Source organism: Oncorhynchus masou, chromosome 9 (genome assembly GCF_036934945.1).
Source record: "Oncorhynchus masou masou isolate Uvic2021 chromosome 9, UVic_Omas_1.1, whole genome shotgun sequence".
Taxonomy (NCBI): Eukaryota; Metazoa; Chordata; class Actinopteri; order Salmoniformes; family Salmonidae; genus Oncorhynchus; species Oncorhynchus masou.
This window is the reverse complement of record NC_088220.1, coordinates 91389068-91401976: the sequence shown is the minus strand read 5'-3', so window position 1 is coordinate 91401976 and position 12909 is coordinate 91389068. Positions and strand designations below refer to the sequence as shown.

Genomic DNA, 12909 nt, shown 5'->3' with positions numbered 1-12909 from the left:
CTCCTTTCCTGAGGACGGCTCACCTCTCACAGTCCTGGGCGACTTTAACCTCCCCACGTCTACCTTTGACTCATTCCTCTCTGCCTCCTTCTTTCCACTCCTCTCCTCTTTGACCTCACCCTCTCACCTTCCCCCTACTCACAAGGCAGGCAATACGCTCGACCTCATCTTTACTAGATGCTGTTCTTCCACTAACCTCACTGCAACTCCCCTCCAAGTCTCCGACCACTACCTTGTATCCTTTTCCCTCGCTCTCATCCAACACTTCCCACACTGCCCCTACTCGGATGGTATCGCGCCGTCCCAACCTTCGCTCTCTCTCCCCGCTACTCTTTCCTCTTCCATCCTATCATCTCTTCCCTCTGCTCATACCTTCTCCAACCTTTCTCCTGATTCTGCCTCCTCAACCCTCCTCTTCCCTTTCTGCATCCTTTGACTCTCTATGTCCCCTATCCTCCAGGCCGGCTCGGTCCTCCCCTCCCGCTCCGTGGCTCGATGACTCATTGCGAGCTCACAGAACAGAGCTCCGGGCAGCCGAGCGGAAATGGAGGAAAACTCGCCTCCCTGCGGACCTGGCATCCTTTCACTCCCTCCTCTCTACATTTTCCTCCTCTGTCTCTGCTGCTAAAGCCACTTTCTACCACTCTAAATTCCAAGCATCTGCCTCTAACCCTAGGAAGCTCTTTGCCACCTTCTCCTCCCTCCTGAATCCTCCTCCCCCTCCCCCCCTCCTCCCTCTCTGCAGATGACTTCGTCAACCATTTTGAAAAGAAGGTCGACGACATCCGATCCTCGTTTGCTAAGTCAAACGACACCGCTGGTTCTGCTCACACTGCCCTACCCTGTGCTCTGACCTCTTTCTCCCTCTCTCTCCAGATGAAATCTCGCTTCTTGTGACGGCCGGCCGCCCAACAACCTGCCCGCTCGACCCTATCCCCTCCTCTCTTCTCCAGACCATTTCCGGGGACCTTCTCCTTACCTCACCTCGCTCATCAACTCATCCCTGACCGCTGGCTACGTCCCTTCCGTCTTCAAGAGAGCGAGAGTTGCACCCCTTCTGAAAAACCTACACTCGATCCCTCCGATGTCAACAACTACAGACCAGTATCCCTTCTTTCTTTTCTCTCCAAAACTCTTGAACGTGCCGTCCTTGGCCAGCTCTCCCGCTTATCTCTCTCAGAATGACCTTCTTGATCCAAATCAGTCAGGTTTCAAGACTAGTCATTCAACTGAGACTGCTCTTCTCTGCATCACGGAGGCGCTCCGCACTGCTAAAGCTAACTCTCTCTCCTCTGCCCTCATCCTTCTAGACCTATCGGCTGCCTTCGATACTGTGAACCATCAGATCCTCCTCTCCACCCTCTCCGAGTTGGGCATCTCCGGCGCGGGCCACGCTTGGATTGCGTCCTACATGACAGGTCGCTCCTACCAGGTGGCGTGGCGAGAATCTGTCTCCTCGCCACGCGCTCTCACCACTGGTGTCCCCCAGGGCTCTGTTCTAGGCCCTCTCCTATTCTCGCTATACACCAAGTCACTTGGCTCTGTCATAACCTCACATGGTCTCTCCTATCATTGCTATGCAGACGACACACAATTAATCTTCTCCTTTCCCCCTTCTGATGACCAGGTGGCGAACGCATCTCTGCATGTCTGGCAGACATATCAGTGTGGATGACGGATCACCACCTCAAGCTGAACCTCGGCAAGACGGAGCTGCTCTTCCTCCCGGGGAAGGACTGCCCGTTCCATGATCTCGCCATCACGGTTGACAACTCCATTGTGTCCTCCTCCCAGAGCGCTAAGAACCTTGGCGTGATCCTGGACAACACCCTGTCGTTCTCAACCAACATCATGGCGGTGGCCCGTTCCTGTAGGTTCATGCTCTACAACATCCGCAGAGGCGACCCTGCCTCACACAGGAAGCGGCGCAGGTCCTAATCCAGGCACTTGTCATCTCCCGTCTGGATTACTGCAACTCGCTGTTGGCTGGGCTCCCTGCCTGTGCCATTAAACCTCTACAACTCATCCAGAACGCCGCAGCCCGTCTGGTGTTCAACCTTCCCAAGTTCTCTCACGTCACCCCGCTCCTCCGCTCTCTCCACTGGCTTCCAGTTGAAGCTCGCATCCGCTACAAGACCATGGTGCTTGCCTACGGAGCTGTGAGGGGAACGGCACCGCAGTACCTCCAGGCTCTGATCAGGCCCTACACCCAATTATCACATAACCCACTGATATTGCCAACTATTTTAATTACATTTTCATTGGCAAGATAAGCAAACGTAGGGATGACATGCCAGCAACAAACGATGACATTGCACATCCAAGTATATCTGACCAGATTATGAATATGAAACTTAAAGCATAGTATTTGGGACAACTCATTCACTAATCGCTAAACCTCAACTACATCTCGTCATCAATAATGTGGAAATTGAGCAAGTTGAGGTGACCATAATAAAGTGCTGCTCTACCTTCTTAACAACACTATCAACAAGGCAGGTCCTACAGGCCCTAGTTTCTACCTTCTTAACAACACTGTCAACAAGGCAGGTCCTACAGGCCCTAGTTTCTACCTTCTTAACAACACTATCAACAAGGCAGGTCCTACAGGCCCTAGTTTCAACCTTCTTAACAACACTATCAACAAGGCAGGTCCTACAGGCCCTAGTTTCTACCTTCTTAACAACACTGTCAACAAGGCAGGTCCTACAGGCCCTAGTTTCTACCTTCTTAACAACACTATCAACAAGGCAGGTCCTACAGGCCCAAGTTTCTACCTTCTTAACTACACTATCAACAAGGCAGGTCCTACAGGCCCTAGTTTCTACCTTAACAACACTATCAACAAGGCAGGTCCTACAGGCCCTAGTTTCTACCTTCTTAACAACACTATCAACAAGGCAGGTCCTACAGACCCTAGTTTCTACCTTCTTAACAACACTATCAACAAGGCAGGTCCTACAGGCCCAAGTTTCTACCTTCTTAACAACACTATCAACAAGGCAGGTCCTACAGGCCCTGGTTTCTACCTTCTTAACAACACTATCAACAAGGCAGGTCCTACAGGCCCTGGTTTTGTCGCACCTCGACTACTGTTCAGTTGTGTGGTCAGGTGCCACAAAGAGGGACTTGGGAAAATTGCAGTTGGCTCAGAACAGGGCAGCACGGCTGTGTCACGTCCTGACCTTAGTTCCTTTTCTATTTTAGGTTGGTCAAGGCGTGAGTTGGGGTGGGCATTCTATGTTTTTTTCATGTGTTAAGATTTTCTATGTGTTTGGCCTGGTATGGTTGCCAATCAGAGGTAGCTGTTCATCGTTGTCTCTGATTGAGAACCATACTTAGGCAGCCTGTTTTCCCAGTATAGGTTGTGGGTGGTTATTTTCCGTTTCAGTGTTTTTCACCATTCGGGACTGTTTTGTTTTTTCTTTATTCGCTTGTTTGTCAGTGTAATAAATATTACAAACACTTACCACACGGGTCCGATATTTCCTACTCCTCCTCAGAAGAAGACGACGGCCGTCACAGGCTGGCCCTTAAAATGACACAGAGACACACACAGGAAGGGGGTAGATGGTGATGGTTACTAGCCTGGCTCCACAGCTAACATTAATGACATGCATGTCAATCTCTCTTGCCTCAAATTGGAAGAGAGATTCACTTCATCATTACTTGTTTTTGTAAGAGGTGTTGACAAGCTGAATGTACCGAGCTGTCTATTTAAAATACTAGCACACAGCTCAGACACCCATGCATACCCCACAAGACATGGCACCAGAGGTCTCTTCACAGTCCCCAAGTCCAGAACAGACTATGGGAGGTGCACAGTACTACATAGAGCCATGACTACATGGAACTCTATTCCACATCAGGTAACTGATGCAAGCAGTAGAATCAGATTTAAAAAGCAGGTAAAAATACACCTTATGGAAAAGTGGGGACTGTGAAACAACACAAACATAGGCACAGACACACACACGATAACATGCGCACTATACACACATGTACACATGGATTTTGTGTTGTAGATACAATATGTGGTAGTGGAGTAGGGGCCTGAGGGCACACACTTAGTGTGTTGTGAATTCTGTAAAGAATGTATTGTAATGTGTTTTAAATGGTATTGATTTAGCCAGACCCCAGGAAGAGTAGCTGCTGCCTTGGCAGGAACCAATGGGGATCCAAACTATTTTTATTTTTATTTCACCTTTATTTAACCAGGTAGTCCAGTTGAGAACAAGTTCTCATTTACAACTGTGACCTGGCCAAGATAAAGAAAAGCAGTACAACACAAACAACAGAGTTACACATGAGATAAACAAATGTACAGTCAATAACACAATAGAAAAGTCTATATACAGTGTGTGCAAATGTAGTAAGATAAGGGAGGTAAGGCAATAAATAGCTCATTGTGGCAAAATAATTAAAATTTAGCAATTGTGCAGAAGATGACTGTGCAAGTAGAGATACTGGGGTGCAAAGGAGCAAAAATAAATAACAATATGGGGATGAGGTAGTTGGGTGGGCTATTTATAGATGGGCTGTACAGCTGCAGCGATCGGTGAGCTGCTCTGACAGCTGATGCTTAAAGTTAGTGAGGGAGATATAAGACTCCAGCTTCAGTGATTTTTGCAATTTGTTCCAGTCATTGGCAGCAGAGAACTGGAAGGAAAGGCAGCCAAATGCAGGAGATGGCTTTGGGGATGACCAGTGGAACATACCTGCTGGAGTGCGTGCTATGGGTGGGTGCTGCTATGGTGACCAGTGAGCTGAGATAAGGCGGGGCTTTACCTAGCAAAGACTTATAGATGACCTGGAGCCAGTGGGTTTGGTGATGAATATGAAGCCAGCCAGAGAGAGCATGTAGGTTGCAGTTGTGGGTAGTATATGGGGCGTTGGTAAAAAAAGGGATGGCACTGTGATAGACTACATCCAATTTGCTGAGTAGAGTGTTGGAGGTTATTTTGTAAATGACATCGTCGAAGTCGAGGATTTGTAGGATAGTCAGTTGTACAAGGGTATGTTTGGCAGCATGAGTGAAGGATGCTTTGTTTGCGAAATAGGAAGCCGATTCTAGATTTAATATTGGATTTCAGATGTTTTATTTGAGTCTGGAAGGAGAGTTTACAGTCTAACCAGACACCTAGGTATTTATAGTTGTCCAAATATTCTATGTCAGAACCGTCCAGCGCAGTGATGGTAGGCAGGCGGGCGGGTGCAGGCAGCAATTGGTTGAAGAGCATGCATTTTGTTTTACTTGCAATTAGAGGCCATGGAAGGAGAGTTATATGGCATTGAAGCTCGTCTGGAGGTTTGTTAACATAGTGTCCAAAGAAGGGCCAGAAGTACACAGAATGGTGTCGTCTGCATAGAGGTGGATCAAAGAATCACCAGCAGCATGAGCGACATCATTGATGTATACAGAGAAAAGATTTGGCCCAAGAATTGAACCCTTTGGCACCCCCATAGAGACTGCCAGAGGCCTGGACAACAGGCCCTCCGATTTGACACACTGAACTCTATCTGAGAAGTAGTTGGTGAACCAGGCGAGGCAGTCAATTGAGAAACCAAGGCTGTTGAGTCTGCCGATAAGAATGTGGTGGTTGACAGAGTTGAAAGCCTTGGCCAGGTCGATGAATACAGCTGCACAGTAAAGTCTCTTATCGATGGAGTTATGATATCGTTTAGGACATTGAGTGTAGCTGAGGTGCACCCATGAACAGCTTGGAAACCTGATTGCATAGTGGAGAAGGTACAGTGTGTTTAGAAATGGTCGATGATCTGTTTGTTAACTTGGCTTTCGAAGACTTTAGAAAGGCAGGGTTGGATAGATATAGGTCTGTAACAGTTTGGGTCCCCCTTTGAGACAGGGATGACGGCGGCTGCTTTCCAATATTTGGGGATCTTTTAGAAAGACAGGGTCCAGATTGTCTAGCCCAGCTGATTTGTAGGGGTCCAGATTGTCTAGCCCAGCTGATTTGTAGGGGTCCAGATTTTTCAGCTCTTTCAGAACATAATAAACCCCAGGAAGACTAGCTTCTGCCTTGGCAAACCCACCACAGTCCGGAACCCTACCCAATGCACGTCTAACCCCCCACAGCCCCACACCCTGCCCCACACATGTCTAACCACTCACAGCCCCACACCCTGCCCCACGCATGTCTAACCACCCACAGTCCAGAACCCTACCCCAGGCACGTCTAACCCCCCACAGTCCAGAACCCTACCCCTCACACGTCTAACCCCCACAGTCCAGAACCCTACCCCATGCACGTCTAACCCCCACAGTCTAGAACCCTACCCCATGCACGTCTAACCCCCACAGTCCAGAACCCTACCCCTCACACGTCTAACCCCCACAGTCCAGAACCCTACCCCATGCACGTCTAACCCCCCACAGTCCAGAACCCTACCCCATGCACGTCTAACCCCCACAGTCCAGAACCCTACCCCATGCACGTCTAACCCCCCACAGTCCAGAACCCTACCCCTCTCACGTCTAACCCCCCACAGTCCAGAACCCTACCCCTCACACGTCTAACCCCCCACAGTCCAGAACCCTACCCCATGCACGTCTAACCCCCCACAGTCCAGAACCCTACCCCATGCAAGTCTAATCACCCACAGTCCAGAACCCTACCCCTCACACGTCTAACCCCCCACAGTCCAGAACCCTACCCCATGCACGTCTAACCCCCCACAGTCTAGAACCCTACCCCATGCACGTCTAACCCCCCACAGTCCAGAACCCTACCCCATGCACGTCTAACCCCCACAGTCCAGAACCCTACCCCATGCACGTCTAACCCCCCACAGTCCAGAACCCTACCCCATGCACGTCTAACCCCCCACAGTCCAGAACCCTACCCCATGCAAGTCTAACCCCCACAGTCCAGAACCCTACCCCATGCAAGTCTAACCCCCCACAGTCCAGAACCCTACCCCATGCAAGTCTAACCCCCCACAGTCCAGAACCCTACCCCATGCAAGTCTAACCTGCACAGCTCCAGAACCCTAACCCCATTGTCTGACAACCCATAGTCTAACCCCCACATGTCCAGAACCCCCCCATGCCCCCTACTCAACCCCCACATATTCCCCCAGAAACCTACCCCATGCAAGTCTAACCCCCACAGTCCAGAACCCTATCCCACGCATGACTAACCACCCACATCTCACTAAACTACCCCATGCATATTTAAACCCCACATCACTCTACCCCACGCATGTCCAACTCCCCACAGCCCCACACCCTGCCCCACACATGTCCAACTCCCCACAGCCCCACACCCTACCCCACGCATGTCTAACCCCCCACAGCCCCACACCCTGCCCCAAGCATGTCTAACCACCCATGCCCCCTACATACCCCACAGCACATCTTCCCACCCCCCTATCCCACGCATGTCTAACCCCCACATCTCCTAAACCCCTACCCCATGCATATTTCTATCCCCCACAGCCCCCTACATACCCCACGCATGTCTATCTCCCCACAGCCCCACACCCTGCCCCACGCATGTCTAACCACCCACAGCCCCCTACATACCCCACGCATGTCTAACACCCCCACAGCCCCACACCCTGCCCCACGCATGTCTAACCACCCACAGCCCCACACCCTTCCCCACGCATGTCCAACTCCCCACAGCCCACACCCTGCCCCACGCATGTCCAACTCCACACAGCCCCACACCCTGCCCACTCATGTCCAACTCCCCACAGCCCACACCCTGCCCCACGCATGTCTAACCACCCACAGCCCCACACCCTGCCCCCTCATGTCCAACTCCCCACACAGCCCACCCCTGCCCCCTCATGTCCAACTCCCCACAGCCCCAACCTGCCCCACGCATGTCTAACCACCCACAGCCCCATACCCTGCCCCCTAATGTCCAACTCCCCACAGCCCACACCCTGCCCCACGCATGTCCAACTCCACACAGCCCCACACCCTGCCCACTCATGTCCAACTCCCCACAGCCCACACCCTGCCCCACGCATGTCTAACCACCCACAGCCCCACACCCTGCCCCCTCATGTCCAACTCCCCACAGCCCACACCCTGCCCCCTCATGTCCAACTCCCCACAGCCCACAACCTGCCCCACGCATGTCTAACCACCCACAGCCCCATACCCTGCCCCCTAATGTCCAACTCCCCACAGCCCACAACCTGCCCCACGCATGCCCAACTCCCCAAAACCCACAGCTCCCCAGCCTACCCCACACATCCTACCTCACACATGTCTAACAACCCACTGCCCCTCTACGTACCCTACACGTCAAACTAAACTGTGCAGAATACTACTGTATAAAACTGATGCAGATTACTACTGTATTAAACTGATGTAGAATACTACTGTACCAGACTGATGACAGAATACTACTGTACCAGACTGATGATAAAGAATACTACCGTACCAGACTGATGATGCAGAATACTACTGTACCAGACTGATGATAAAGAATACTACCGTACCAGACTGATGATGCAGAATACTACTGTACCAGACTGATGATAAAGAATACTACTGTACCAGACTGATGATAAAGAATACTACCGTACCAGACTGATGACAGAATACTACTGTACCAGACTGATGATGCAGAATACTACTGTACCAGACTGATGATGCAGAATACTACTGAACCAGACTGATGATAAAGAATACTACTGTACCAGACTGATGATGCAGAATACTACTGTACCAAACTGATGATGCAGAATACTACTGTACCAGACTGATGATGCAGAATACTACTGTACCAAACTGATGATGCAGAATACTACTGTACCAGACTGATGATGCAGAATACTACTGTACCAAACTGATGATGCAGAATACTACTGTACCAGACTGATGATGCAGAATACTACTGTACCAGACGGATGATGCAGAATACTACTGTACCAGACTGATGATGCAGAATACTACTGTTCCAGACTGATGATGCAGAATACTACTTTTCCAGACTGGTGACGCAGAATACTACTGCACAGGACTGATGATGCAGAATACTGCTGTACCAGACTGATGAAGAATACTACTGTATGAGACTGATGATGCAGAATACTGCTGTACCAGACTGATGCAGAATACTACTGTACCAGACTGATGAGGCAGAATACTGCTGTACCAGTCATATGATGCAGAATACTACTGAACCAGACTGATGATGCAGAATACTACTGTACCAGACTGATGAGGCAGAATACTACTGTACCAGACTGATGAGGCAGAATACTACTGTACCAGACTGATGAGGCAGAATACTACTGTACCAGACTGATGATGCAGAATACTACTGAACCAGACTGATGATGCAGAATACTACTGTACCAGACTGGACTGATGTAGAATACTACTGTACCAGACGGATGATGCAGAATACTACTGTACCAGACGGATGATGCAGAATACTACTGTACCAGACTGATGAGGCAGAATACTACTGTACCAGACTGATGATGCAGAATACTACTGAACCAGACTGATGATGCAGAATACTACTGTACCAGACTGATGAGGCAGAATACTACTGTACCAGACTGATGATGCAGAATACTACTGAACCAGACTGATGATGCAGAATACTACTGTACCAGACTGATGATGCAGAATACTACTGTACCAGACTGATGATGCAGAATACTACTGTATTAAACTGATGCAGAAAACTACTGTATTAAACTGATGCAGAATACTGCTGTACCAGACTGATGATGCAGAATACTACTGTACCAGACTGATGCAGAATACTACTGTACCAGACTGATGATGCAGAATACTACTGTTCCAGACTGATGATGCAGAATACTACTGTTCCAGACTGATGATGCAGAATACTACTGTTCCAGACTGATGACAGAATACAACCGTACCAGACTGATGCAGAATACTACTGTACCAGACTGATGATGCAGAATACTACTGTACCAGACTGATGATGCAGAATACTGCTGTACCAGACTGATGCAGAATACTACTGTGCCAGACTGATGACAGAATACTGCTGTACCAGACTGATGATGCAGAATACTACTGTACCAGACTGATGCAGAATACTGCTCTACCAGACTGATGATGCAGAATACTACTGTACCAGACTGATGACAGAATACAACTGTACCAGACTGATGCAGAATACTACTGTACCAGACTGATGACAGAATACTACTGTACCAGACTGATGATGCAGAATACTACTGTACCAGACTGATGATGCAGAATACTGCTGTACCAGACTGATGCAGAATACTACTGTGCCAGACTGATGACAGAATACTGCTGTACCAGACTGATGATGCAGAATACTACTGTACCAGACTGATGCAGAATACTGCTGTACCAGACTGATGATGCAGAATACTACTGTACCAGACTGATGACAGAATACAACTGTACCAGACTGATGCAGAATACTACTGTACCAGACTGATGACAGAATACTACTGTACCAGACTGATGCAGAATACTAATGTACCAGACTGATGATGCAGAATACTACTCTACCAAACTGATGCATATTACTACTGTACCAGACTGATTACAGAATACTAATGTACCAGACTGATGCAGAATACTACTGTACCAGACTGATGATGCAGAATACTATTCTACCAGACTAATGATGCAGAATACTACTGTACCAGACTGATGATGCAGAATACTGCTGTACCAGACTGATGATGCAGAATACTGCTGTACCAGACTGATGCAGAATACTACTGTGCCAGACTGATGACAGAATACTGCTGTACCAGACTGATGATGCAGAATACTACTGTACCAGACTGATGCAGAATACTGCTGTACCAGACTGATGATGCAGAATACTGCTGTACCAGACTGATGCAGAATACTGCTGTACCAGACTGATGATGCAGAATACTACTGTACCAGACTGATGACAGAATACAACTGTACCAGACTGATGCAGAATACTACAGTACCAGACTGATTACAGAATACTAATGTACCAGACTGATGCAGAATACTACTGTACCAGACTGATGATGCAGAATACTACTCTACCAGACTGATGATGCAGACTACTACTGTACCAAACTGATGATGCAGAATACTACTGTACCAGACTGATGACAGAATACTACTGGCACCAGACTGATGCAGAATACTACTGTACCAGACTGATGATGCAGAATACTACTCTACCAGACTGATGATGCAGAATACTACTTTTCCAGACTGGTGACGCAGAATACTACTGCACAGGACTGATGATGCAGAATACTGCTGTACCAGACTGATGAAGAATACTACTGTATGAGACTGATGATGCAGAATACTGTTGTACCAGACTGATGCAGAATACTGCTGTAGCAAACTGATGATGAAGAATACTACTGTACCAGACAGATGATGCAGAATACTACTGTACCAGACTGATGATGCAGAATACTGCTGTACCAGACTGATGCAGAATACTACTGTACCAGACTGATGATGCAGAATACTACTGTACCAGACTGATGCAGAATACTACTGTACCAGACTGATGATGCAGAATACTACTGTACCAGACTGATGCAGAATACTACTGTACCAGACTGATGATGCAGAATACTACTCTACCAGACTGATGATGCAGAATACTACTGTACCAGACTGATGACAGAATACTACTGGCACCAGACTGATGCAGAATACTACTGTACCAGACAGATTATTTAGAATACTACTGTACCAGACAGATGATGCAGAATACTACTGTACCAGACTGATGATGCAGAATACTACTGTTCCAGACTGATGATGCAGAATACTACTGTACCAGACTGGTGATGCAGAATACTACTTTACCAGACTGATGATGCAGAATACTACTGTATTAAACTGATGCAGAATACTACTGTACTAAACTGATGCAGAATACTGCTGTACCAGACTGATGATGCAGAATACTATTGTACCAGACTGATGACAGAATACTACTGTACCAGACTGATGCAGAATACTACTGTACCAGACTGATGACAGAATACTACTGTACCAGACTAATGATGCAGAATACTACTGTTCCAGACTGATGATGCAGAATACTACTGTTCCAGACTGATGATGCAGAATACTACTGTTCCAGACTGATGATGCGGAATACTACTGTACCAGACTGATGCAGAATACTACTGTACCAGACTGATGATGCAGAATACTACTGTACCAGACTGATGATGCAGAATACTACTGGTCCAGACTGATGATGCAGAATACTACTTTTCCAGACTGATGATGCAGAATACTACTGCACAGGACTGATGATGCAGAATACTGCTGTACCAGACTGATGCAGAATACTACAGTACGAGACTGATGATGCAGAATACTGCTGTACCAGACTGATGCAGAATACTGCTGTAGCAAACTGATGATGAAGAATACTACTGTACCAGACTGATGATGCAGAATACTACTGTACCAGACTGATGATGCAGAATACTACTCTACCAGACTGATGTAGAATACTGCTGTGCCAGACTGATGATGCAGAATACTGCTGTACCAGACTGATGCAGAATACTACTGTACCAGACTGATGAGGCAGAATACTGCTGTACCAGTCATATGATGCAGAATACTGCTGTACCAGACTGATGCAGAATACTACTCTACCAGACTGATGTAGAATACTACTGTACCAGACTGATGATGCAGAATACTACTTACCAGACTGATGCAGAATACTGCTGTACCAGACTGATGATGCAGAATACTACTGTACCAGACTGATGACAGAATACTACTGTACCAGACTGATGCAGAATACCACTGTTCCAGACTGATGATGCAGAATACTACTGTACCAGACTGATGACAGAATACTACTGTACCAGACTGATGATGCAGAATACTACTGTTCCAGACTGATGATGCAGAATACTACTGTT

At 47.9% G+C, this 12909-nt stretch overlaps 1 protein-coding gene across 1 annotated transcript; it reads left to right on the top strand.

The window, feature by feature from the left end:
* The first annotated feature begins 7630 nt into the window (after positions 1-7630).
* LOC135545134 (uncharacterized) lies at positions 7631-8290 on the top strand. The gene has a single exon (XM_064972766.1). It carries the CDS (start codon positions 7631-7633, stop codon positions 8288-8290), a length of 660 nt encoding a protein of 219 aa, XP_064828838.1.
* The last annotated feature ends 4619 nt before the right edge of the window (positions 8291-12909 follow it).

Coding starts and splice junctions, on each gene's coding strand:
- LOC135545134 (XM_064972766.1), top strand. CDS start 7,631: ATGTCCAACTCCCCACAGCCCACACCCTGCCCCACGCATGTCCAACTC.